Raw genomic sequence first — 26,936 nt, 5'->3', positions numbered from 1 at the left:
AATCTTTATGAATTCACTTCTGTTAATGAAGTTTAAACACATGTGGCTACAAAGAAACAAAAGGACTGAGTCATGAGCTAAGGACAGTTCATTCTTGGCCTTGTGGCTGAGACTAAGAACCTGTGCCGTAATAGGGGGCCAGCGCCTTGCTATTCAAACCAACTGGGGATACACAATGATGATATGATCATTGCCAAAACAGGCAGATTATCTTTCTGCCAAGAATATGTTCCTGTTTCTCCTCTGCTGAATAACTTGCTGTGATGTTGCCAGGTCCGGGAAGAGGAGAAGAAGAAGAAGATTCTTGCGGAAGAGGTTGAGCCAGTATTTCTTCCTGCTGTCCCTAGAACTTCATGCCCAGCATCCAAGTCCTATATCATCACTGGAGGCCTCGGAGGCTTTGGTCTGGAGTTAGCTCAGTGGCTAATTGAGAGAGGAGCTCGCAAGCTGGTGCTGACATCTCGCTCTGGAATACGATATGGTAAGCATAGATGGAGGGATTAAGGGGAGCCGTCGTGGACTGGCCATGTCTAGCTGGATAAGTCAGTCCCGGCCTTGTTGAATGCTGTGGTGGCAGATGTGAGAGATGGTCTCTCCTGGAGAATTCCATTGCAGAAGCTTAGTTTTATTTGTAATTATCATATGTTCCAATTAGACTCTTTTCATCTTCCTCTCTTACCCTTTTGAAGATCCTTTCTCTAAATATTCGCAGTACGCACTCCAGCACACCCAGAGCACATTCTTGGGGTTGGTACCTCTGGTCGTTCATGCATTTCCTGTATGACTGAGCCATTATCACATAGGCACTGTTAAAATTTGTTTATGGCAGCCAAATAACTTTCTGACTATGGACAAGTCAGATTATTCACCTGTTACGTATCAAAAGTTGTAGCTGAATTTCAGATAACTAGATGTGTACTTGGTGCAGCAGCGTGTGGTAGCATCTGCGTGAATTGCTAGATGAATATGTTACGAGCAAACGCTGAGCGGTAAGAGCTGGCTGCAGCGCCTCAGATTTCTGGTTCATAACCTGACCACACTACAGCGATTATATGAGGGAAAACAGATTCCAACAGCCTCGCATAATAACTATTGTCTTATTACAGGCTACCAAGCAAAGCGTGTCCAAGACTGGCAGGAGATGGGCGTTCAGGTCCTGATATCCACTCATGATGTAGGGTCCTTAAAAGGAACACGGTGCCTGATAAAGGAAGCAAATCAATTGGGGCCAGTCGGAGGAATATTTAACCTGGCAATGGTTAGTGAAGTGGTCGCTGTTATCTGTACCATAGATATATAAGATATGATGGCAGGTAAATACCAAATACCAATAGGCCCAGCTAGTCTGCCCAGTTTCATTTCTGGTGCCGTGACCCAGACTCTAATTGATTTCTGACTTTTCCCTCACTTCTTTGCCAGTGGGAGCCTATATTTATCCAGGCTTTTTTGAATTGCTACTAGCTTTGTCTCTTCTACTTTCACTAGACGTCCATTTCATGCATCCACCACGTTTTCCATGAAAAACCTTTTTTTGGATGTTCCTGTATCTATCTTCTTAGCGCTTATACTATGCTTTCTTGTTCTAGAACCTTCTTTCCTCTGAGAAGTATTTGCTTCCTGTGCCCGATTTCTATCTTTGAGGTATTTGAATATCATACCTCCCTCTGTCCCTCCTCTTCTCTAGAGTGGAGGAGGAGCAGCCTAGTGGGTAGAGGAGTGGACTAAGAACCAGGGAAGCCAGGGTTCAACTCCTACTCCTTCCACTGATGCTCTTTGTGACTTTGAGCAAGAAACGTCACCATCCATAGCCTCAGGTACAAATGTAGATTACAATCTAAGCCCTCCGGCAACAGGAGTGTAACTCAGTTTGTGCTACCAATGAAACGGCATGAACTAAATCTAAAATAAAAAAAAAGATTGAATCCTTAAGTCTTATATGGCATTTGGTGCAGACCCTGCCCCATTTTGGTAGCCTCTGTTTGTCTTATCTGAGGTACAGCCTCCAGATTTGGACACAATATTCTAGTTGAGGTCTTGCCATCAAGCTATACAGACAAATAATTACTTTTCTTCTTTTTTTGTTGGTTTTTCCTCTCCCTGCCCTGGCTGTGGTGGGTGATTAAAATCACTTGAAATGTGTTTCCCAGTTTGAGGTGCAATCAGCCATTGTGGGTGACACCTGGCTGTGCCAAGGCTGGGGATGGTCCATGATACCTGCCTATGTCAAGGCTGGAGGTGCTACTTGGATGTGCCCGGAGGTTGAGATTGGTACTTAGGTCTTAGCTGTGTCCATATGCTGGAGATGGTGCCTCATGACCGGGCTGCTCAGTGATTGGGGGTAGTGTCCAGAGAGGGTGATGTACTGCTCCCTGGAGTGCCTCATGGCAGGGGATGGTGATACCAAAGGGGTCTAGAAGTGGGCAGTGGTATATAACTTGTGTGTCTATCCCTCTCTCCCATTCCAAAGTATATTATCTACCAGCGTAAATAAATTAAATTCATTGTTAAAAGATACAGGAGCTTATTTACTAAGCCACATTTAAACAGCATGTTAAAGCAGTTTTCAAGGGAGTAAATTCATACTGGATTTGTTAAACTGCAGTATACTAGTATCACAGTTTAGTAAATTCTGCAGTGATGCCAGAAACACACAAGTCAGCAATACATGTTCCCAGAGCACCACTGTGATCCTTAAAGGAGCAGTAAGCTCTGAATAAGAACCTCCCCTAGCAAATGCCTCCCCAATCTATGTAAAGTTAAGCCTGTCCCCCGGCCCTTTAAAATCTGAAAACATCCACCCCTGGATCCCCTTTACCTATTTTGAGGAATCAGGGTTCCCTGGGGAACTTGTGGGGGGCAGAGGGGAGCCTTGGGGCAGCCAGGGGCCAGGAGTGACTGTGGATCGCACCTGCCCCAAAAGGACCTTGGCTACTCAAAATAGGATTGGGGGGGGGGGGCGGGTTTGTCTACGAAGGTGTGGATGGAGGGGTAGGGCCTTTTTCTATTGGTTGGTTAGAGGATTGTGCCAGAGAAGCCTCTACTTGGGAACGGAGCTTCAGGGAGTTCTGCGTGTGGGAGGAAGGTTTCTTGCTCTTTATGAATTATGGCATTTTATTAGCTGTCTAGGGAGGGGGAGCGGAGATGTGGGGGGAGGGGGAGTTAAACTTCATATCCACTTTAATCTGTGGAAAGTTGTATATGGCAGCCAAATACCTTTCTGAATATGGACAAGCCATAACTCACCTGCTTCTGTTTTCATATTAATGAGCTGCTTTGCATGCATTCATACGCATTACACCTCATTAATATTTCACTCACATTGGGCCATTTTATTGCACTATACCAGCAATGCTAATGCAAGCCAGTTTCACACGATAATAGTTTTAACATGCATTGCTGCTTTATCACAGCTTAGTAACTCTACCCCACAGGGAGCAATGTTAAGAGTCTCCCATTTTCCATGCAGGTCTTGAGAGATGCCATGCTAGAGAATCAGTCTCCAGAATTCTTCCAGGACGTAAACAAACCTAAGTATGCAGGCACGCTTCATCTGGACAGGTAGGCTTGGCAGAAACACTGGGGAGGGTTACCCTGGTTAAGGATCTCATGGGGGTAATCAAGGGAGAGGTAATCTCATAGAGGATAATGAGGAGAGGGGCAATCAGATGAGATTTATTATGGTCAAACCTACAAGAAGCAAGGCTAAGTATTAGTCAAAGATGCCACTGCTTCATATCAGTCTTAGGTGGACAGATCATGGCATGTAATAACGCAGTTTCAGCAAGCCATCAGGCTAAACATGCAGGTGATGCTGGTCCCCTCTATCATTAACTCCAAAATAGCTTTTTTAAATTATTTTGATGTGCTAGTGCAAACAGATGTGTATTGTTTCATTTCAAAAGCTCACTGTTTCAAACTTGTAAAAACAGTCAAATATGACTCCAACAATATCCCACTCATTGAAAACAGTCTGCAATAACCAAATACCACAGTCTCCAGTGACTAAGTCCCAACACCAGCTAGTGTTTCATGACACGACTGCATCAGACTACATGTCCACCTAACATGGATATGAAGCAGTGGCATGTTTGACTAATACTGAGCCTTGCTTCTTGTATGTTTGACTATTTATCATTTGAGCAGGAGTTGCATTTTTTCCTTTAGGGAGTTTATTAGGGGGACATGTACTTTGAAGGCTCTCATAGGATAATCAGGGAACGTGTACTGATAGGCACATTAAATATAAAAATAATTCATTAAAGAGATTTGGAAAGTGAATCAATTTTTTTCCCATGTAGTGTGAGCCGTGAGCTCTGTCCGGAACTGGATTACTTTGTTACTTTCTCCTCTGTGAGCTGTGGCAGAGGAAATGCTGGGCAGAGTAATTATGGTTTTGCCAACTCAACTATGGAACGTATCTGTGAACAGCGACACCACGACCATCTCCCAGGTATGGCAGTTCACAATTTGAAATGAGATCTCCACCCAGACCTAGTGAATGCATGCATAGCAAAAATACACACGCACACACACACACACACACACACACACACACATAGTTGCCTATGTATTCTTTCTGTGAGCCACTGAACAGAAAAAAAACCCAGACAACTTATACATGTTAGTGGTGTCGCAAAATCCTGCAGACATCCAAGCAGAGTAGATTTTTCCCACCTTCTGCCTAAATAATCTTCAAGAAAAGTTGGAAAAGAAATGGTCTGATTTTAGATGAAGGGAGTGATGATTTTAGGAAGAAAGGAAGGCACAGGATAAACACCTTTTCCTTTGTTAAAACAAGATGAGGTTATCTACATGAAAGAGTCTACATATCTGACATCGACTGACTGTAAATAATGGCCACTAAAAAAAAACCGTCTTGAGTATCAACTCCTTGAGCAAGACCCGCTTCAGGGGCTGAAAGGGTGAGGAGACCAAAGACTCTAAGGACCAAGTTGAGGTTCCAGGTAGGGACCATTGGACAAACTGAAGGCCTCACATGCTTAACTCTCTGGAGGAAATGAATTGCATCCAGGTGAGCTGCCACCAACTTCCCTGTACTTGCCCCGTATAGCAAGCTGGGGCTGCTATCTGCATCTTAAGAGAATTAAGAGCCAGGCCCCTGTCCAGGTTCATCTGAAGAAAAGAAATGATGGAAAAGATGGGCAGAGTTAAAGGCAAAAGAAATCCATATTGACAACACAAATAATCTCCACACTCTTATATAGGACAATGAAGCTGACTTCTGTGCCCTCAAGATTCTTGGCAATTATTTCCCCCAAGTAGGCTCTTATGCAGTCTCACACTTTCAAGAGCCAGGTCAAAGACAAAGTGAAGACTGATCTTCCATGACCACTGGTCCTAGGCCTCTGGATCTCTGAATCCACATGGGTTCCCCCACCCTGAATCTCATATCTGCATATTGTTCCAAACCAGGGCTACCAATATCACCAGGTTTGAGTGATACAATATCTTCTGAAGGTTGTGACCTATCAGCAATCACAATGGAAACATGTACATGAAACAATGAAGAAGCCAGGCCATTCACTCCTTGGGAACCTGTCTCCTTCCTGCGGCTGAAAACTCCTACTCTATTTGTGTTCCAGCAGGTCACCACTGAAGGATATTCCAACTGCCCACGATCAGGGCAAACGCAGAGCTGGCTAGTTCCACTCCCCTGAGTCTAACATCTGCCTGGATGTTTTCCCTGTACGTGATATATGATGCAGACAGGATCTGCAGATCCTTCTCTGCCCAGGCGATCAGAATGTTTGTTTCCTAAGCATCCCAAGGTCCTCTTGTCTATTGGTTTATATAAGCCACTGCCATGGCATTGTCCTAAAAGATTCAGATTGCTGCTCCCCAAATTATCAGAAGGAAATACTGGAGAGTTATCCTGATAGCTCTGGTCTCCAGCCTGTTTATGGACCAGATATTGACCAGATTCCCTGGGCTACCTGCTCCTGACACTGGCATGCCTTGGGGAGGGGGGAAAAGCAGTGCCTCTGAGGCAACCTTTCACTGTAAGACTAAGGGACTCCTATCCCCAAGAGCAGGCCTCACTGGGACAGGGAAGACTACCCCAACCTCTGACCATCACCCATCGGATGCACTGGACCCAGTCCCAAATCTCACCAGGGAGAAATGATCAAAATGCCTCAGCTTTGGGATTCCACAGAAACTTCAGCTTGCTGACCAGTTCAGACTTGTGCTATCTGCTGTAGATGGAAAAATCCTGGAGGCTTCCTGGCTGCCCCGGCTCTTATGTTGGGGTGATGGAATGAGAAATTTTGCTCACTGACTACCTGCTGGCAGGATGGCACATAGCGCCCATTTGGACTGGTCCTGCAGGGCAATAAGGAAAGATTTGTATTTGATCTGAAGTGTAAGGTAGAACCTTCATTTATACTTCTGCAAAGTCCTACTTGTATTATTAGATGGAAATCAATAAAAGAAATATAAAAAGACAGAGGCCTATGCAATGAAATTCGTAGGAAAAAAAAGGTTTTAGTGTGCAACTCCTTCAAATTTGTACATACATGTTAAAAAAAAATACTTAATATTATGAAATAAATGTTACTGAGGACATGCTAGAAAACATATCCTAAATAGTATGACACAGGTATTATCATGAATATTTGCACAAAAAAATGGAATGCCCACACCAACTGCCAGGAAATCCCCCATGTTAACCCACCCCCTTCCCATCGAGATCAGAGCCGCCCCTCCATCCTTCCCCCCCACATCAGTCCCACCACATTAAAACCTCTCCCCTCAGGGGGGGGATTCTTGATGTATGAGGGTGTGCATGGGCATGCAAGAAAGAGGGGGGTTGGTGTTGGGAGAGAAGGAGAGGGAGGATAGGGGTTATGAAAACACCTCTCCAAAGCATTTCTTTCACTCCCCAAGTGGGAGGCAGCATGCACAGTAAAAATGTAACACCTGGTTTGAGGCAGGTTTTTCATTTTTGGCAATAACGAGTCCATGGTAAACAGCAGATAAAGGGAAACATACTATTCTATTTACTACGCATGCTAACAAGTCTTACTTGTTCCTTCATTTTACAGGTGGGGAGATGCTAATTTTAACATTTTTTCAGAATGTTTGAATATGCACAATAAGGCCTTATTGCATGGCTTGCTACTTTTCACATGCACAATGGATGCTGAGTTGTATTTCATAGTCCTCAGTAAGACAGTCTTAAAAGCAGTGCTCCTACACACTCCCCAGTGATATAACCTGGTTGCAGCCACTCCGTCTGCCCCCTTAGCTCTGCATGCCCTGCTTGAATTACTTTGTATGTCTTTCTTCTCCAGGCCTGGCAGTTCAGTGGGGTGCGATTGGTGACGTGGGTGTTGTCATGGAAACGATGGGCAATAACGATATTGTGATCGGTGGGACCCTACCCCAGCGAATTGGCTCCTGCCTGGAAGTTTTGGACCGTTTTATGAACCAGCCTCACCCAGTCATGTCCAGTTTAGTCCTTGCTGAAAAAACTCTCTCTGTGGAAAGTGAAGGAAGAGGCCAGCGAGACCTGGTGGAAGCAGTTGCTCACATTCTGGGTACAAATTGTTTAAAAAATGTATCATTAGAACGATGTTCAGGAACTTTAGTTTGGATTTCTTGAAGGGTTGTTTTTTGTTTGTTTTGTTTTGTTTTTCTTAAATCTCATTACCTATTCCTGCCCTGCCAGAGCTCCAAAGCTCTGGAGTGTGTTTGTGGTTTCAATTTGGAACTCTGGCCTGGATTCCTAACCTCTGCACTGATTCTGTAACTTTGGTATAGATATCTCTAGACCGGGTTCCTAGTGTTGGCATTGCTTCCAGAGCTGTGACTTTTTTTTGTTTGTTTGTTTTAATTACTTGCCTTTCTCGACTTGTGCTCAGGGTGAGTTTTTATATTCAGGCCCAATAGGTATTTCCCTATGCCCAGAGAACTTGCCATCTAAGGGCCTCATTTACTAAGCACTGGTCCCGTACATGCAGCCTGTGAGAAAAGCCGCAGTAAATGAGGCCCTAAGTTTTGTTCCTGAGGCAATGGAGGGTTAAATGACTTGCCGAAGGATACAAGGAATATCTGTGGGATTCAAACCCTGGCTTCTCTGATTTTCCACCAGCTGCACTAACCACTAGGCCATTCCTCTGCTCCATGGAAGATATGTTCTTCTTTTAATTGACCATATATAAAAAAAAATAATAGTAATTGTATTTTTGATCTAGCAGTTTTGTCCCGCTCCATTTTCCAGCTTAATTAGAACCAGCCTGTATTGGGACATAGTGCCATAAGCCTTCATTCAGAACTATCTGGGATTTCCCTGTACGTACCCGGATCAGTCCAGACTCCTGGGTTTATTCATCCCTGCCAGCAGATGGAGACAGAGAAAAGCCTCGCTGACACTGCTTGATAAGCCCTGGTGTCACCAGCAGTAGTTCAGTATTTCTCTTTTTATAACCCGTACCTAACCTAGCCAGAGCAGTGATGATCCATGGCCAGGGGCCACAGACCGTGGCTCTCTGAAGCTGCGTCCAGCGAGTAGGTTACACCATTGAGTGATGGCTGAGACTCCCTCCCTCCATGGGTTTAAACACTGCTTCCACAGCATCACCGGCCAACAGAAGACCTGACCTAGAAATTAAGCTCAGGTCTTCCACGTGGCAGTATATAGCACTACCACTGAGCCAGCTCCTGGTATATATTGTAAAGTCTTGCTCTTGGTTCGGCAACTCTTTGTATATATCCTTATGTCTGGGCAGAGGAGCGCACAGAGGGTGGCCCTGTTTGTGCCTGTCTTTGCCTCCAGCTGAGAACATGGTAGAAGATGTTGAAGAAACTGCTTGAACTTGTTTGCCTTTATCAAGTTGCTTTTGCACTCTTGATCAGTTATTCATATAGTCCTTGTCTGCTGCTGTCTTCCCTTTCTAGGTGTCCGTGATGTGAGTTGCCTGAACCCCGATACCACACTGGCTGACCTTGGCTTAGATTCTCTGATGGGAGTAGAAGTGCGCCAGACCTTGGAGAGAGACTATGACATTGTTATGACAATGAGAGAAGTTCGACAGCTGACAATAAACAAATTGCGTGAACTTTCTGCTAAGCCTTCAGCAGCAGAGGGTAAGCCAGGCAGTAGTTGTGTGTTTCTGCTTCAAAAATAAAGTTTAGAATTTTTCAAACAGGTCCAGGTGTATCAACAAATTGTAAGTAGATGCTTTCAACACCAGTTAACTACTGTACATATTAGCTGCTATCCATTCTCCACCTCTGTCCCTGGACTGGGTATGTTCCAAGTGGCTTTCTCACCAATATGCTGGATTGTAGTCATTACAAGAAGAGAGAATAGGTCATTGCCCTGTATTCTTCTTGGTTGGCTTGCCTTCTCTATAAACATAGATCTCCTCCAAAGCTATATTTTTCTGACCTGCAAAGCCAAAACCGGTTTCAAACAAAAGAATAATTCTGGAATTTTAGCCTGCCTTTCCAAGTCATGCATAAGATGACTTAAGCTATTTTTTTTTTAATTCAAGTATAATAAATCCTTGCCAAAGAGCTTACAATCTAAGGATCTGATTTTAAAAAGCATTTACATGCTTAAAATTTGGTTTCACACATGTAAATGCACTTTACCCATGTAAGTGGGCTTTTGAAAATTGCTACAATATATGCTGTTGAATTGTCCATAGGATATTCACGTGTAAATGCATTTTGTGTGTGTAGATGGGCTTTTTAAAATGGCTACAATAATATGCTACATTTACACGTGTAAGTCCTTTTAAAATTATCTTCTAAGTTGGTACCTGAGGAAGTGGTAGATAAAGGTCCAACCTCACAAGAGGGCCGATTCAGTAAAGTCCGCGGGAGAGTGGGCGAACGCCCGCTCTCCCGGCGCATGCACAGGCAACTCGCCTGTGCGCGCGATTCAGTATTTAAATTAGGTCCGGCGGTAGAAACGTCCCTAGCGGCTCCTTTTGCCCTGGAGCAGCGGCTGTCAGCGGGTTTGACAGCCGACGCTCAATTTTGCTGGCGTCTGTTCTTGAGCCCGCTGACAGCCCAGGCTCGGAAACCGGACGCCGGCAAAGTTGAGCTTCCGTTTTTCGACCCGACAGCCGCTGGCTGACTTCAAAATTATTATATTTTTTTTTTACCCTTGGGGACCTCCGACGTAATATCGCCATGATATTAAGTCGGAGGGTGCACAGAAAAGCAGTTTTTACTGCTTTTCTGTGCACTTTCCCGGTGCCCAAAGAAATTAGCGCCTACCTTTGGGTAGGTGCTAATTTCTGAAAGTAAAATGTGTGGCTTGGCTGCACATTTTACTTATTGAATCGTGCGGGAATACCTAATAGGGCCATCAACATGCATTTGCATGTTGATGGCACCGTCAACATGCATTTGCATGTTGACGGTGCTATTAGGTTCAATGGCGGGTTAACAGTGCGCTCCCATCGGAGCGCACTGTATTGTATCGGCCCAAAGGAGTGTTAGTGGAAGAGGTGGGATTTGAAATCTGGTTTCCCTGGTTCTCAGCCTCTTGTACTAACCCTTGGCTATTCTTATTTAAATTAGCAGGATTGGCTGGCAGGGGTCATAAAACGGAAAGAAAGCATTATCCCACTGGAGAAAATCTGAGATTCTGCAGGCCGAGTCTTGTCTGCTGTCACTAAAGAACTTGTAGCCATCACTTTTTTTTTTTCCCCTTTAAGAGGTGAAGCTGTCCCCGTTAAAGAAGGGTGGCCAGGCGGAGCTCTCACAGCTGGATCTCAGCAGCTTGCTGGTGAACCCTAAAGGACCCACCATTACTCAGATGAATGAGGTGCAAAGTCGCGAGCGTCCACTCTTCCTCGTACACCCCATTGAGGGATCAATCACTGCTTTCAAGACCTTGGCATCCAAACTCAGTATACCCTGCTACGGTCTCCAGTGCACGCAAGGTAATGCCTGTTCTCATGCACAGGTTGACTGGGTCTAAGATGGAAAGTTTTCGTTCCAGAAGCAAGCATGTCAGAGATGTTTCTCTGCCACAGTAGTTTCCCATCAATGTGTGTCTGTTGTAGACCTGTATGTGCCTCTCTTGCACATTCATGTATGTTCCTTGTAGGAGTACGCAGGCCAAAATTTTTAATTTAGATCTTTTTTTTTTTCATTTTGTGACTTTTTAGTTTTACTGCACTCTAACATGAAACAAAAAGGCATATCTCTAGTCTCTTATACAGTCTTCCGTCTCTGCAGAGTTTATCATCACTAAGTATCTGTTGTACAACAATGTGTCTCTAAGGCCCATGCAATATAGACACACTAAAAATGTACATCCAAATTGGACGCATTTTTTTTAATGTGCACACAATCACCTCTCCTGGGCTCTCGACAGTATAGGCAAATGAGCAGCCATCCTAAAAAGGATACGCTAGGGATAAATTGTGCGTCCCTAGCATTGGGCGCCCAGGAGAAGTTAGGTTAGGAAAACAGACACTCAATTTTACAAGTGTCCGTTTTCCTAACCTGACCGCTGGCAAGACACTTTTTTTTTTCACGTTGCTGCTTTGGTTCTTCTGGCTTAATAGCGCCACAATATTAAGTTGGAGGAACCCGAGAAAAGCAGTATTTTCTAGAGATGTGATTCGGCCGAACCTTTTGGTTCAGCCTTCATTATCGGCTCGCCGCTGGAAATATAGTTTTCCCGCGGTTCGGGCCAATTTTATTTCGGCTGCCTCCCCTGAAACAAAACCCGAAACCCGCCCCAATCCTTCAAATGTAATTAATTACAACGGGGGGTTGTAAAACAAAACCAACAAAAAACCCAAACCCACCTCAACCCTTCAAATTTAATTAATTGCAATTACCCCCCCCCCCCAAGACTTACCAAACGTCCCTGGTGGTCCAGCGGGGGTCCCGGGAGCGATCTCCGCTCTCAGGCCGTCGGCTGCCAGTAATCAAAATTGCGCCAATGGCCCTTTGCCCTTACCATGTGACAGGGGCTATCGGTGCCATTGGCCGGCCTCTGTCACATGGTAGCAGCAATGGACGGCTGGCGCCATCTTAAAAAATGGTGCGGGCCATCCATTGCTCCTACCATGTGACGGGGGCTGACCAATGGCACTGATAGCCCCTGTCACATGGTAAGGGCAAAGGGCCATCGGCGCCATTTTGATTAGTGACAGCCGACGGCCCGAGAGGGGGAGATCGCTCCCGGGACCCCCACTGGACCACCAGGGACGTTTGGTAAGTCTTGGGGGGGGGGTTGCAATTAATTATATTTGAAGGGTTGGGGTGGGTTTGGGTTTCTTTTTTAAATATGCCCTTTCTCCCCCCCCCCCCAAAAAAACGATAAGAAATCCATACAAAATTTCATGGGTTTTCTTATCGTTTCATCACCCCCCCCCCCGAAATGCGACAAAATAGGAAATAGAGACGATATTTCCTATTTCGTCGCAAACGAATGCACATCCCTGGTATTTTCTGCTCTGGGGCTAGCATTAATTTTTGATGGTAAAAATGGGCACATCAGGTGCACATTTATTTCTTATATAAGGGGGTACTAGCTAATAGTCTCAACATGGCATTTACATGTGATGAGTGCTATTAGCTATGTGCTGGTTTGGATGCTTGTTTTGGATGTGCTAATCCCCTTATTGCATAAGGGTTATAGACTTTTGTCCAAAACACCTGTCCAACCATAGGTTGATTCGTGTGCTAGCCTCAGTGCACAATATTGCATTGACCTGCAAGTGTTATATTCCTGTTTTCAGCATTAGGTGAATTTTTTTCAGGACTGAGATATTATTTTAAATTTTTCATTCTCTTTTAGCTGCTCCGCTGGACAGCATACAGAGTCTAGCTGCCTACTACAATGAATGTATAAAGCAGGTTCAGCCAGAGGGACCATACTGGATTGCTGGATACTCCTTTGGTGCTTGTGTGGCTTTTGAAATGTGCTTTCAGCTGCAAGCTCAGAAGAATACATCCCAAAGTCCTGACAGTCTCTTCCTGTTTGATGGTTCTCATTCCTATGTGGCAGCATATACCCAGGTAAGGGCTTCAGTTCTGTCTGAAACCCTTTCACTCTATTCCTGTCCATCAACTCCTGCACACACTCGCCGGCCACACATCTTTCAACTCTTGTGCCCACGCATGCACAGCCATCAGCTCCCACACATGCCCATCCTATTCATCTATCAACCCCCAGAGAAGCTCCATTCATTGATCTAGCAACCTCTGCACACAAAGCCCATGCATGCTCCCCACATCTTCTCATTAGCTTGTGTGCACACGATTATTCAAAGTACTTATAACACAAGCAGACTAATGATCTGGGCATCTAAATGCCAGATGAAAATATTGTGGACAGTGCAAAGTGATGCACATGGGAAAAATAATCCCAATTATGAGGGCAATCTTCCAAACCTTTTAGCCGGGTAAGTTGGCTGTCTGAAAATTACCCTTCCTCATGCATGGAGTTCCACAGCATTTATACTTTGTCAGATTAGGTGGAGGCATTGCCAGGGGCAGGTTCCAAAACTAACGTGCTTAGATTGAAGTTTCAAATCTACATGCAGTATTTTCTAGCAAGGTGCAAAATCCCAGGGAAAATACATAAGAACATAAGATTTGCCAAACTGGGTCAGACCAAAAGTCCATCAAGCCCAATATCCTGTTTCCATCAGTGGCCTAGTCAAGTTGCAAGTACCTGGCAGGATCCCAAATAGTAGATAGTTCCCATGCTCCTAACACCCAGGGATAAGTAATGGCTTTTTCTAAATCCATCTTAATAATGAATTATGGACTTTTCTTCCAGGAAGGTCAAACCTTTTTTAAACCTAGTTACACTAACTGCTTTTACCACATCCTCTGGCAACGAATTCCAGCATTTAATTATGCTTCCCTGGTCAGCTGGGACTAGGGATGTTGCCAAGGTGGCACTCGCAGCTCCTGCGGAGGGAGTCCTGTTCAGTCATTGCACAATGGGGACAGCAAGTGGCCAAATTTAGGGCCCCTGATAGTAGGATTCTGAAAGGTTCCCTGATGCATAGCCCCTTGCCGAGGACTGTCACTGCAATGTCTGGACTAGTATACGTTGGAAGGGGATATAAAATATGGAAAAGTTTTCTGGCTTATTGCGAATGAAGAGTCTTGGTGCTGGACCGCATCTCTGATTCCAAACAAGCTGGAAGCCCAGTGCAGCAAGGTGAAACTGCCTCTTCAAAAGAAAAAAAAATGCAGAAATTATTTGGAAAGAAATGGAAAACAAAACTATGAATATTATAATGCCTTTCTGTATTGATCCATGAAGAACTAGAAAGGGTATAGAAAAGGACAAGAAAAATGATAAATGTTTCTTCATAAGGGAGTTGTTCCATCCCCTTTTATGACTCTTCAGCTTGGAGAAGAGAGAAACTGATGGGGATCTGACAGATTTATAAAATCATGAGTGGTGTGGAACAAGTTAATAATGAACAGTTATTTACCTCTTCAAATGCTAAGACGACTAAGATACTTTCTTAAATTTGTTTTAAATGTGCTACTAGTTTTATGGAGTTTTTCTTTCAGTCAGCATGCACCTTCCTGACATTGGAGTGTGTGGGATATAAATATTTTAAATAGTAGCATTACTGGGTTTAAACTAGATTTCAGCAAAATTCTGGAGGACATATACCCATTAGCAAAATAAACTTAGGGATCGCAATTTCTTAACATATAGGAGTGATCAAAAGAGAATGGTTCTTCTGTTAGTGTCTGGCCTGAAAGCCCCGTAGCATACAAACACAGGAATAAGGTTGCAAAGGGGGTTTATTTTGCGATGAAAACACAAACAGCTCCTGACTTACACACTAAGTGTAAGAACAGGAAATTTATAATAGAGCATAAAAAGGATAAAGCTTACTCTCAGTCCAAAAATGCAGTCCAAGTTTCTGCACCATAGAATCCTTCCAGAAATGTAGGCAATCAACTTCATAGAACAGTGTCATATGAATGCACTGGTTGGAAAACTCATGGGTCCCCACACTCTGTTTAGGCCTCCAAGCCATCTAAATGCTGGCAACACCTGTGAGGTGTCCCAGCACTCCTTATGAAACCCCTGACGACCAATCCAGATCCTCAGGGGTGCGGCCATACTGTAAGCTATCTTTGTACTAGAATTGGTTCTCCTTGAGCCATCCTGTGGCTCTATGAGCAAAACCTCAGTCCTGAATTGGGCAGACCCCAGTTTAAACCCAGAGAATCTTTTTCCTGAGATACTTAGGATCTGTTGGGTACTCTTCCAAGTGACTGGACTGCCCACTGTCAGACACAGGATGCTGGGCTTCATGGACCATGGGCATTGCTTATGTTCCTATCCATCCATCAATCAACTTATGTGCATGCACATATGCATAATCCCCTCCCCCATGCACATTTCATCAATAGTTTCTTTGACTGCTTCTTTCATGCATTCACCAGTGTGTATGCTCCATCTATCAACCTCTGTAAGCATGCTTCCCATCGGTCTGTTAACTCCTGTACATGTATCCCTCTAATATATCAGCCTCCACAAGCATGTTCACCTCATTGATCCATCAGTTCCTATTTATGTTCCCATCTAATCTAACACCCATGTACATTTCTGCCCACAACAGTCAGCCCCATTAACACTCTCCCCATCATTTGTCAATGTCTACCTGCACAATCCCTCCCACTCCAAATCATATAATCAACCCGTCTACCTACGTCTTCCTCCCTCAACACCCCACGTATACACATACCACCAACCCATTCATTCATCAATTCCCTATGCACAACTCCCCCTAGTCTACTCAACTGTCAACCTCAGCACCCTCCCCCCCCCCACATCTATCAATCCCCATTTTCACTCCCCCACAATTCATTCATCAACCAACCCCTATGCACATGCTCTCCCATCTCAATCTATTTATCCATCAACCCAGGCAAATATTGTCTCCCTTCTGGTGTGCTCATCCATCTACTCTTATATGTATACCCCACGAGTCCATTAACCCATCAACTCCTGCAAGTATTTTCCCCACCAAAATGCATTCATCTTTCAACTCTCCTGTGGGCACACTTTGCCTACCAATTAAATCATCTGTCAAACCCCATGTTTTCACACATCTATCCATCCTCATGCACATTTTTCACCTTTGTAATCAACTATACCTGTTAGCCTATCCTTCTGCATGCACATGCTCCCCCACTAGTCTAGCACCTGTGCCCCATCCCCTATCCATCCACAACCACACAAACTCCGCTCTCCCCTTCATCCAACATCCCTCGGAAGACTTCTCCCCTTCTCGCATCTATCAGCTACTGACCATCTCTGCCTCCCTCCAGGGGGCTCCATCAGGGCAAGGAGTGGAGTGGAATATGCTGTTTATTGCAGAGGATACAGAACTTTTCACTGGTCTAGCAACAGAGAATATAAGCTCCAGCATGCCATCTTCTCCCTCTTTTCCTTCTGCAGAGCTATCGAGCTAAGCTGACACCAGGGAGTGATGCTGAGGCAGAAACAGAGGCTCTCTGTGCATTTGTCCAACAGTTCACCAGCATGGAATACAATAAGGTAGAGTCTCCTTTTCACAGCCTGTGAAGACTGTGCACAATACCCTTACCCTGAACGTGCACTGACACCCCTTTTCTTCCCTGCAGCTACTTGAGATTCTGCTTCCGCTGGGGGACTTGGATGCACGCGTTAACACCACTGTAGATCTTATCATGGAGAATCATAAACATATCTGTCGGGAGGATCTGTGCTTTGCTGCCGCCGCCTTCTACTACAAACTGAAAGCTGCAGACCGGTATATCCCAGAAGCCAAATATCATGGGACTGTGACTCTTCTGAGAGCAAAGACCCACAGTGAGCATGGAGAAGAGCTGGGCGGGGACTACAGACTTTCAGAGGTCAGTATTCCTTGAAGAGATTCCTGCTCTAGACAGGGAACATGCAACACTAGGTTCCAGGAAGGTTATCAAGTGACAGCAGCAGCCATTCATTTTTAAATAGGTCTCCATCTATCTGGAACTCTGTTCTCTCTTGGGAACAGATGCTGCTACTGCTACTACTATTTATTAGTTTTAAAGTGCTACTAGACATAGGCAGCACTGTACAGACAGAAGCTTTACAGACGGTCCTTACTTGATGGAACTTACAATCTAGTTAATGCAAACATACATGACAAATAAGAATCTGTAAGAGGTGTTTTTATTATAGAAAGATCTTTACGATTCAAAAGCAGTATCAAAAAGTAAAGTTTTAAAACTGGATTTGAATATGGCCAGAGAGGGAGCATGATGCACAGACTCAGGAAGTCTATTCCAGGCATAGGACATACAAGGTGGAAAGCACCGAGTGAGGAGGGGGTGATGGGCACAGATAAAGAGTAACTTGCCTTATGAACGGAGAGAGAAGAGAAGATAGGTAATGAGGAGCTACAAAGTGAATGCATTTATAGGCAAGAGAAGCTTGAACTGTATGCAGAAGTGGACAGTGAGCCAATGTGGATACCATCCAGCTGCACTCTGATCTCTCTTGTAAGGTCAGAGACAGCCCTGTTTCTCTCTCTCTCAGAGGGAAAACCGTGCCCAACCACCCATAGCATGTAGCAACTCCACTGGAACACTGCTTTCTCTCACAAGGCCAGAGATAAGTTTGTTCATAGGTGCAAGCTCTGTGGGTGCTTGAGCCCCTCCAATATTGAACAAACTCCTTCACTGTGGCTAGGGAAAGGTGTCATTTTGAAAAGTTGTTTCTCGTGATCCTGTCACATCTTGCTGTCTTGTGGCCGCAGAAAGTGCTACTATAGTGTGCTCTCCTTTATTGAAAATGTTTCTATAACTGAATGCCTTTCTCTCCCCTCTGACTTGTTGCAGGTCTGTGATGGAAAGGTGTTCGTTCATGTTATTGAGGGGGATCATCGCACCTTCCTGGAAGGGGCTGGCGTGGAATCCATCACTGGAATCATACACAGTTCCTTAGCAGAGCCTCGGGTCAGCGTTCGAGAGGGTTAAAACATTCTGCAGCACATTTCACATTGGGTGCCATTGCTGGCATTCAGAGACTTTTAATGATATTCCTTCTGTGGTCAGAGCCTACGAGCCCCTTAGCATCACCTCTGCAGCCCTCTGTATGTCAGTGATCCATCGGAAACTACTATTTTGTAATCTGTGACCCACCTCATCATCCCTTTTTTTTTCCCTGCCCTCCTCTTTCTCTTCCACCCACCCTACCGCTGCTCCTCTTTCTCAGGCCTGCACAGACTCCCAGAGACGAAGGTTTTGTCATCATATCCACTGAAGAATTTAACCATAGATTTATCATCGGGTGTGTTTCTCTGTTGTCTTAATGTATTCCAAAGCATATGTTCCAGTGCTTAGTAAGTGAGGCTCAGTGAGCAGAGACTGCTGAGCTAACTCTGAGGCTTTGGCGAGCCTGTGACGAGTGTGGCCAAGCCTTACAATGATGCTCTCAGTCTGAGTCACATATACAGTTCCAGGGATGCTTTTTGTAATTACGGTTTTTTTTTTTTAGATTTAGACTTAGAAGCACCTCATTTTTTTAAAAAGTCTAATTTTAGTAAACTTGCCAAGTGTTGTGTTATATAGTGCAAGTGCATCATCCCTTTGAGTCCCTCAGGGATGGGACCGCAGCAAAGGGTTTTGTAGCCTATGAAAGCCACGTTAAACTGGAATTCAGAATTGTCATATTTATGTTAAAAAGAGCAAAGAAATAAAATTGTCACAACTACTAGTTCCTTCTTTGCAGGAAAATGCACACTGTTATATTGGAGCTCATTCCAGAACTGTTATAAAAGATGCAGTCACTATAATTTGTGGCCTGGTGTGGACTCTGCAATACAGGAAAAAAAAAATGGAAAAGAGGTGCGGGGCAGTCCACATCTTGCACACTAAACTGATATAGCTCACACCTCAGAATAGGGCGAAGAAGCAGCTACATAAAATGTGGTAAAAAATATATTTTAAAATAAAGGGATTGTGCACCTTTTAAGATTGCAATGTTTTGCCTGCACCTGCTGCAGGAGGAGATACCAATGTTTTCCTTAGAGGAAATGCCTAGCAAGGACCTACTGCACCAAATGACACAGAGTGGGCCTGGAAGGACTCTAGCAATTCTCTCTCAGAATAAAAGTGGTAGTATCTGCCCTTGGGGCACACATCACTTTTCTGATTCTACCATTTGCTTCCTCAGTAGAGGTGATGGGGCCCTAAGCCTTCCCAAATGGTTTTTGGGAGTCCTGCCAGAACCTCCCTCTGTTGACAGCAGCAGGGCAGTTGTTTTTAGAGAAGTATTTAAGTTAAATAACCTATATTATTTATGAATCCCCAAGTCCAAATTTGATACTGATCTAAAACATGTCCAAGTCGTCTTTATTTTTCCATTTCTACCAAATGTTGGTACAGTGCTGCTCTGCAGAATGTGTCCTGTATCTTGTTTTACTTCCTGCTATTAAAGGAGAACTTATCTCTAGAGTTTCATTTAGTGTCTGTCTTTCCTTTGATGTTTATTCTTGCTCTCCATTTATGTTCTTAACAGTTCAATCCATGGCTCACCCATATGACTCTGTCCATGCTGCTGTGATTTAAGACATCTGGGTTCATATCCCTCATCACTCAGGCCTAGGCAGAGGGGGAGGTGGTGCGGAGAGGCCACCTCCGAGGTGGCTCCCATACAGCCCTTGGACTAGCAAGGATCTGTGCTCTGAGGAGAGGAGAAGTGACAGAGACTGCTGGGGTGAAACAAGGAGAGTCCAATTCATGCTATTCAGTGTTACAGAAGATAGTACCCAGTGCCAGTTATTCTTCTCTTACACTTTCATACAATATAAAAAAATAAAGATTACAAGTAGAGTAAAGCAAAAAGATCAGACACTTGTTTACAGGCCCCACATCAGGTAGAAGTATAACCAGAAATACAATCTTTTTTTTTTTCCTGAATAAATCTAGGGAAGATCAGATTTTATTTATTTTAGATTTATAAAACTGCCTTTATGATAAACCACGAAAAATGGTGAACCATCTCAAATAAAATAAGAACATAAAAATACAATAAGTTTAAAAATATAAAAATCAAAAACAAGGACAAGTAATAAACATAGTAAATCATTACAAGTTATATCCTGTGTCCTCCCAGTTCAGTTGTGGGATAGGGGGCTGGATGCCACTGGATGCTTTTTCTTTATACAGGGTGAGAGATTGCAGGGGGATAGCAGTCCCTACCACCTATTGCAGACACCAAGTAGGTGGGGGAATCTAGCCAGACAAATTTAGGATTGCCATAGCAGCACCTAAAATTTGTTCAGCCACATTTAGCCAGTTAATTCTGAAAATCAAACTGACCAGTAAATTCCTAAGCTCAGCCTGGCAGGTCTCTTACCATGCACCATGCCCTCTGACAGCGATTTTGTGCACATAGATTTAGCAGGTCCGAGAGGGGAAGATTTTAACTGTCACTACTTTAAATTTTTTGAAAACTGGCCCCCAAAGCAAATTGGGAACATAAGGAAATAAGTGGCCAATGTAGCTCTTTGAATAATAGTTGTATTCTGTCTCTGTATTTACAGTTAGTAATAACTGGAATCTATATGTCCCATGAGAGACTCCTGAGAAAATTTAAAAGTCTGGGTAGGAGGCAATGTCCTATTGAGAATTATAAACTGGTTAAAAGATAGGAAACAGAGAGTAGGACTAAATGGTTAGTTCTGTCAGTAGCGAAGGGTAAACAGTGGAGTGCCTCAGGGATCTGTACTGAGATCGGTGCTTTTAAATATTTATAAATGATTTGGAAAGGGGAACAAAAAATGAGATAATCAGATTTGCAGATGACACAAAGTTATTCCGAATTGTTGAATCACATGCGAATTGTGATAAATTGAAGGAGGAGTTTGCAAGACTGGAAGACTGGTCATCCAAATGGCAAATGACATGTGGACAAGTTCAAAGTGATGTACCAGGGGAAAAGTAACCCACACTGTAATTACAGAATGTCAGGTTCCATATTCGGAGTTACCACCCAGGAAAAGGAGCTGGGTGTCAGTGGGAAAGTCCATAAACTATTAACCAAGTAGACTTATGGGCTGGTTTTGAATGGCCGACATGCGAAAACTTTTTTTGTTTACTATTTTTGGGGTCACCGCCTCCTCATGGAGGTCTCAAAAGGCTCTGCAGGGAGGATTTTTTTTGGTTTGGGGGACTTTACATTTTACTACAGAAGCGTCTCAATGCTCCTGTGGTAAAATAATTACACCTCCCTCAAATGCAATAAAATAACAGGGCTAATTTTTTCTAAATCAGCTGTATTACTGTATTTGCACAGGATTAAATATGCATGAGCTGCTTTGCATAGCTTTGCAAAATTCATGCATGCAAATACCATACAAAGCCACTCATTGTAATAACAGAAGAAGTTGCCATACTGGGTCAGACCGAGGGTCCATCAAGCCCAGCATCCTGTTTCCAATAGTGGCCAATCCAGGTTACAATCACCTGGCAAGTATCCAAACATTAAATAAATCCCATGCCACTAATACCAGTAATAGCAGTAGATATTTCCTAAATCAGCTTGATTAATAGCAGTTTATGGCCCTCTCCTCCAGGAACTTTTCCAAACCTTTTTTAAACCTAGCTACATCTTCCAGCAATGAATTCCAAAGCTTAATTGCGAGTTGAGTGAAAAATAATTTTCTCTTCTTTGTTTTAAATTTTTATTTTATTTTATTTAACTTCTTTTACTATACCGACACTCAAGACCAGGTCTTATCGTACCGGTTTACATTATGTGCTGCTTGCTAACTTTAGGGAGTGCACCCTAGTTCTTCTATTATCTGACTAGGTGGGATTTGAGGTCCAAACATTGTACAATATTGCTGCGATATGGAGTAACACACATTGAAGCCATATCATGGCTTAGTAAATCTCGGCCTTAGATTGTGAGCCCTGATTATGATATTCTCTGTTTTATTCTCCATTCCTTTCCTAATAATTCCTAGCATTCTATTTGCTTTCTTGGCAGCTGCTGCACACTGAGCAGATTTCAACATATTATCAATGATGACCAGGGCTGGATTAAGGCCAATTGATGCCCTAAGCACAGCCCAACAATGGTGCCCCCTTGGCCTTCCATTGCTTAACTGACAAGACATTAAGACTCAATAAGTGCTGAAGGTGAAATAGATTAAACATTCAGTTTTCTTCCAGGCCAGACCCCAAAACTATATTAAATATAAACTTTAAAAAAAATTATTTAACACTAAACAGCAGTAAGCAATATAACAAATTATTTACTTATTACCAGTGGGCAACAGAAAAACTCTGTGCCCCCCCCCCCCTTCCCTTGTTTTCCTAAGCATGTGCTTGTTTTGCTTAATGGTTAATCCGGGGCTGGATGATGCCTAGATACTTTTCTTGAATGGTGACTCCTAATGTGGAACCTTGCATTCTGTAGCTAAAATTTGGGTTACTCTTCCCTAAGTGCATCACTTTGCACTTGTCCACATTAAATTTCATTTGCACGCCTAGTCTTTCAGGTTTGCAAGATCCTCTTGCAATTTCACAACTTTGAATAATTTTATGTCATCGACAAACTTGATTACTTCACACGTTGTTCTTCTTTCCAGGTCATTTATAAATATATTAAAAGTCAGTGGTCCCAGAACGGATCCCTGGGGCACTCTACTATTCACCTTTTTTCTTTGGGAAAAAAATTTACCATTTAACCCTACTCTCTATGTTCTATCTTTTAACCAGTTCCCAGTTCACAATAGGACACTGCCCCCTACCCCATGTAGGGTTCCAGTTTTTTTTATTTATTTATTTATTTATTTATTTATTTAATTAAGGCTTTTATATACCGACTTTCTTGATACAGATCAAATCAACTCGGTTTGCATCGAACTAAGCAGAACTATAACCAACAATTCAACAAGAGACATTTAGAAGGAGCATAAAAGTTACATTATAACAGGGTTGCCTTAACTGGGAGAAGGAAAAAAAGAGGGGGAGAACGAAAGATAAATTATTAAATACAATAAATTACTATATGCAATGGAGTATGGGATGGAGGCAGAGGCCAAACCTCATGATAAGATGTGAGCAAGAATAGCATTTGATTATTTACATAAGTGATATGAGGATTCTAAATCAGACTGTAGAGCTGGTATCTGGGAAGGCTCGGCAGAATAGCCATGTCTTTAGTTTCTTTTTGAAAGTTTGGACTGGCTGTCCAGTTTTGGACAGCCAGTTTTGGACTGGCTGTCCAAACTGGCAGTTTTGGACAGCCAGTTTTGGACTAGACAGCCAGGTTTTCAGCTGTGCTGTACAGTGTCTGGACAGAAGTACTGACCAGACACCGAAAATCCAGCTTTTGCAAGAGGCTCCTCTTTTTCACAGCTTCCAGGATACAGGGAAAGACAGAGCTGAGAGCTGAGCTGTGCCCCCGCCCTCTTGCCTCCTTTCCTGTGTTGTGATTGGATGGGATGGAGAGAGGAGGCGGGAACACAGCACAGTTCTCAGTTCCCAAAACTCCACAGATCTCTGAAGCAATGGCCTCTGGTTCCTTCCCTCTCCAAACTGAGTGCTGGGCCAAGACCTGAGAGAGGGGCTGCAGGGAGCCAGGACTAGAGGAAGGGAAGGTGGAGAACAAGACAGTCAAGAGTCACAGGGTGAGGAAAGGGGAAAGACAGAAGGGCCACAAAGAAAAGGGGAAGGAAAGGAAGATAGACACAAGGGGAGCAAGGGAGGAAAGAGACAGAGGGGGTATAGAAGGAAGGAAGGTCACATGGAAAGGGAGAGGCACAACGGGTGCATGAGGTAAGATGGGAGACATAGATGGGGGAAGGGAAGGAAGAGACACAAAGGAGACAGGGACACAGGAGGAAAGGAGATGGAGAAAGAGACGTGCCTGTCTGGGGAGTAGAGGGAGACAGGAGGGAAAAAGGAGGGAGAAAAAGACAAGCATTGGGAGGGAAGGAGGGGACTAGAAAGAGGAGGGCAGCACAAGTGAGTACACAGAGGAGAGGGAGGGCATATTGAGAGACAGGTGGCACAAGGGAGACATGAAACACTGGGAAGGTTTTAAGGAAAAGGACAGCAAACCATGTATGTGTGACAGAGGAGGCTGTGTTTATGAGAGAGGAGGTTGTGTGTTTGGGAGTGTGCATGTGTAGATGAGAGAGGAGGCTCTGTGTTTGGAGTGTGTGTTTGAGAAGAGGCTGTGTGTTTATGGGAAGTATGGAGGTGGGTGTATATTACAAAGGCTTTAGTTGTGATAGAAAGCAAAACTGCATGAGAGAGGCTGATGTGTTTATGAGGATAGTTGAAATAACATTTTATAAAACAAAGTATATTGAGGGGCTGCTTGAAAATCAAGTAATGAATGGATCGACAACTGACAGTAGTCTGTAACCTTTCCTCCCCTCCCAAAGCATGAACTTTAATGGGGTGTCCAGTTATGGTCCACGGAAAAGTTTGGCCACCCTAATCTCATGGCTTTCTAATTTCCTACAAAGTTGTTCATGTACAGGGCTGGTGCTAACATTTTTTTGCTGCCCTGTGTGAATAATTACTGTGCTGCCCCCCCCCCCCCATTTTATTTAAACACAGAATACCCCACCTCAGTTAAACATGGAGAATACAGCCTCGCTCTCACCAAATATAGAAGAAAGAGACTATAAAGTACATACATAAACTGAATTGGAACCCCCAGACTTTGTATGCAATGCAGAAATAAACCACCAGTCCTCATAAATCATTCATCAAACAATAAAATCAAGGCATTCAAATCAATCAAATTAGTATAACTATACTTATAAAAATATTTCCTTTGAGCTAAGGAATAGAATAACATTCAATAATTAAGAACTCCTACACATTTTAAAAATTTTCCAAACAGCAATAAAATATTTTGAAATGGCAGACACAGGCACCCAATAATTAAAACTAATAAGGATGGAAAATACATCATTCTCCATACCTGAAAACGTGTCATTTCCAGTCATCCTGAGTAGGGCATGGATTAGCGGGGCAGCACAAACTTTCTTCGCACACACACACAAAACCAGGCAGATTCCCATTCAGACACAAATATCCCAGACAGGTTCCCATTCTGACACATACATACCATTCACATACACACACCCCCTTCCAGACAGGTTCCCTTTGCCCTCCCAGGCAGATTCTCATTTACACACATATATACACCCTAGCCAAACTCTCATTCATACACACACGAGAGCCATTCCGCTGCCTCACAGATCAGGCTGAAGCTTCGTTGTTAAAGGCTTTGATGCTCTGCTGCAAATGTCTTGGTCACCCGCACAGTTTCCGAGCCTCCGCCGCCGCCGCGCTGTGCTAGTTCCACTTTGCAGGCGGCAGAGGGCGCTGTCGGAATACTACGTTAGCCCGCGGGAGCTCGGCGTAGCAGGGGCAGTGATTGGTTATGACGTATTTCCGGGTTGGTGGTGCACACTTCCGGGTTCTGGTGCCGGTGTGTGCACGCCTCTCCTGTGTGGTTGTAATCATCCTTGGGACACTGAGGGCATGGAGACCGCGGCTGCTCTGCAGCCCAAAAAACCCAGCGGGAATGTCCGGGCTCCGACTGTGGCGCAGATGCAGGCTGAGTCCGTCACCCAGGTACGGGGTGGACGTGCATGTCGTCCTGTTTGGTAGACATCCCTCGCAGTGCATGATAGTCAAGAGAAACAGATGGGACCCGAACCCACAAGCCCTGATTTAGGAGGCCAGTTCCTTAGTCATTAGGCCTCTAGTGCATTATATTCATAGCTCTATCACATCCCCACTACAAGTCCCATAATGCACCTGGAAGGAGAATGTCCTCAAGTTTCCCTTCCTGAGACTCGTTCGCTTGACAGCTCTGGTCAGAGGCTGCTGTTGACGCTGTGTCTAGTGCTGGTGTATCACCAGCAAGACTTAGAACTGGAGAAGCATAATGCTATAGACAAGTATTTTCTTTTACAATTAAAATAATTATGTAGGCAAGTAAATAAGGGAGAGAGATGGTGAGAGCTTTAGAACATTCATATCGCCATGTACCTGCCCTTTAAATTGTATATGGCTTTGAGTGATATTGGGTGTGTTATTATTATGCAAGTGGATATACAGGGAGAGAAACCCTTTAGAAAATTGACTTCCCCTTTTCTGTATATTTCTTAGAAGAATTGAAATATGCAGGCTTTGAAAAGAGAAACAAATGCCTGCTATTTGTGTTTATCAGGACCAGAACTGGCTTTTGCATTGTGTGATAGCACAGGACGCTGAGAGCTTGCTGTCCTAACTATTCGGAGTCACAGAATAAAGCAGGGCTTCCCTAACCTGCCCTGGGACCCCACAGCTAGTCAGGTTTTCAGGATTTCCACAGTGAATATACCTGAGAAATTTCCATATATTGAGTCTCCCATACATGCAAATGTATTTCATGCATCTTCATTGTGAATATCCTGAAAAGAAAACCCAACTAGTTTCAGGTTGGAGAAACTATGGAATAAAGCCACTTCAACTCTCCAAGGAAGGAGGGACCACCTACTCATCTCCCATTACCCAGGTGTCAATGGGAATAGCCAGTAGATTCCAGTAGGCCCACATAGAGGAGATGAGAAGAGAATTGGTTAGAAATGGCAATGAATGACACCACCTTGATTGGTCAAAGGACTAAAGCAAGCTGTGATGAATAGTATTCTGATTGGCAGTAGATTAGGAAGCAGGAAAGACAAGAGAGTTGCTTCTGGGGAGTTTGTGCAATGGCATAGCAGATTCCATTGTTGGCCTTAGTCATGAGTTTGCAGGGACTTCTGGACTGGACTGACTGGCTACAGTAGCTAACAGGAACAACAGGTACTGAGCTTGCATATGCTCGGGAATCTCCAGGCACTGTGCATTCTGTGGTGGGTTGCAGCTAGATTTGGGCATTTCTGAGGATTGCAATGAGC

General features: G+C 43.9%; 2 protein-coding genes across 4 annotated transcripts in view; both read left to right on the top strand.

Moving 5' to 3' along the window:
- The window catches only part of FASN (fatty acid synthase), a 108,740-nt gene extending 89,267 nt beyond the window's left edge, over nt 1–19,473 (top strand). For both annotated transcript variants that reach the window (XM_029599026.1, XM_029599027.1), the window contains exons 33-43: nt 274–481; nt 1,107–1,258; nt 3,467–3,558; nt 4,299–4,450; nt 7,314–7,559; nt 8,920–9,108; nt 10,695–10,922; nt 12,797–13,017; nt 16,445–16,543; nt 16,630–16,881; nt 17,851–19,473. In XM_029599026.1, coding sequence (XP_029454886.1) covers nt 274–481; nt 1,107–1,258; nt 3,467–3,558; nt 4,299–4,450; nt 7,314–7,559; nt 8,920–9,108; nt 10,695–10,922; nt 12,797–13,017; nt 16,445–16,543; nt 16,630–16,881; nt 17,851–17,988 — 1,977 coding nt within the window. In that variant the 3' untranslated portion in view covers nt 17,989–19,473. The remainder of the gene's footprint in view (nt 1–273; nt 482–1,106; nt 1,259–3,466; nt 3,559–4,298; nt 4,451–7,313; nt 7,560–8,919; nt 9,109–10,694; nt 10,923–12,796; nt 13,018–16,444; nt 16,544–16,629; nt 16,882–17,850) is intronic.
- A 5,954-nt stretch (nt 19,474–25,427) lies between these two features.
- Nucleotides 25,428–26,936, top strand: part of AQR (aquarius intron-binding spliceosomal factor) — a 276,039-nt gene continuing 274,530 nt past the window's right edge. For both annotated transcript variants that reach the window (XM_029599025.1, XM_029599024.1), the window contains exon 1: nt 25,428–25,623. In XM_029599025.1, coding sequence (XP_029454885.1) covers nt 25,531–25,623 — 93 coding nt within the window. In that variant the 5' untranslated portion in view covers nt 25,428–25,530. The remainder of the gene's footprint in view (nt 25,624–26,936) is intronic.

This window comes from Rhinatrema bivittatum, chromosome 4, assembly GCF_901001135.1.
Source record: "Rhinatrema bivittatum chromosome 4, aRhiBiv1.1, whole genome shotgun sequence".
In the NCBI taxonomy this organism is placed as follows: domain Eukaryota; kingdom Metazoa; phylum Chordata; class Amphibia; order Gymnophiona; family Rhinatrematidae; genus Rhinatrema; species Rhinatrema bivittatum.
Note: the sequence above shows the minus strand (reverse complement) of the source record. Positions and strands in the feature narration are given on the sequence as shown.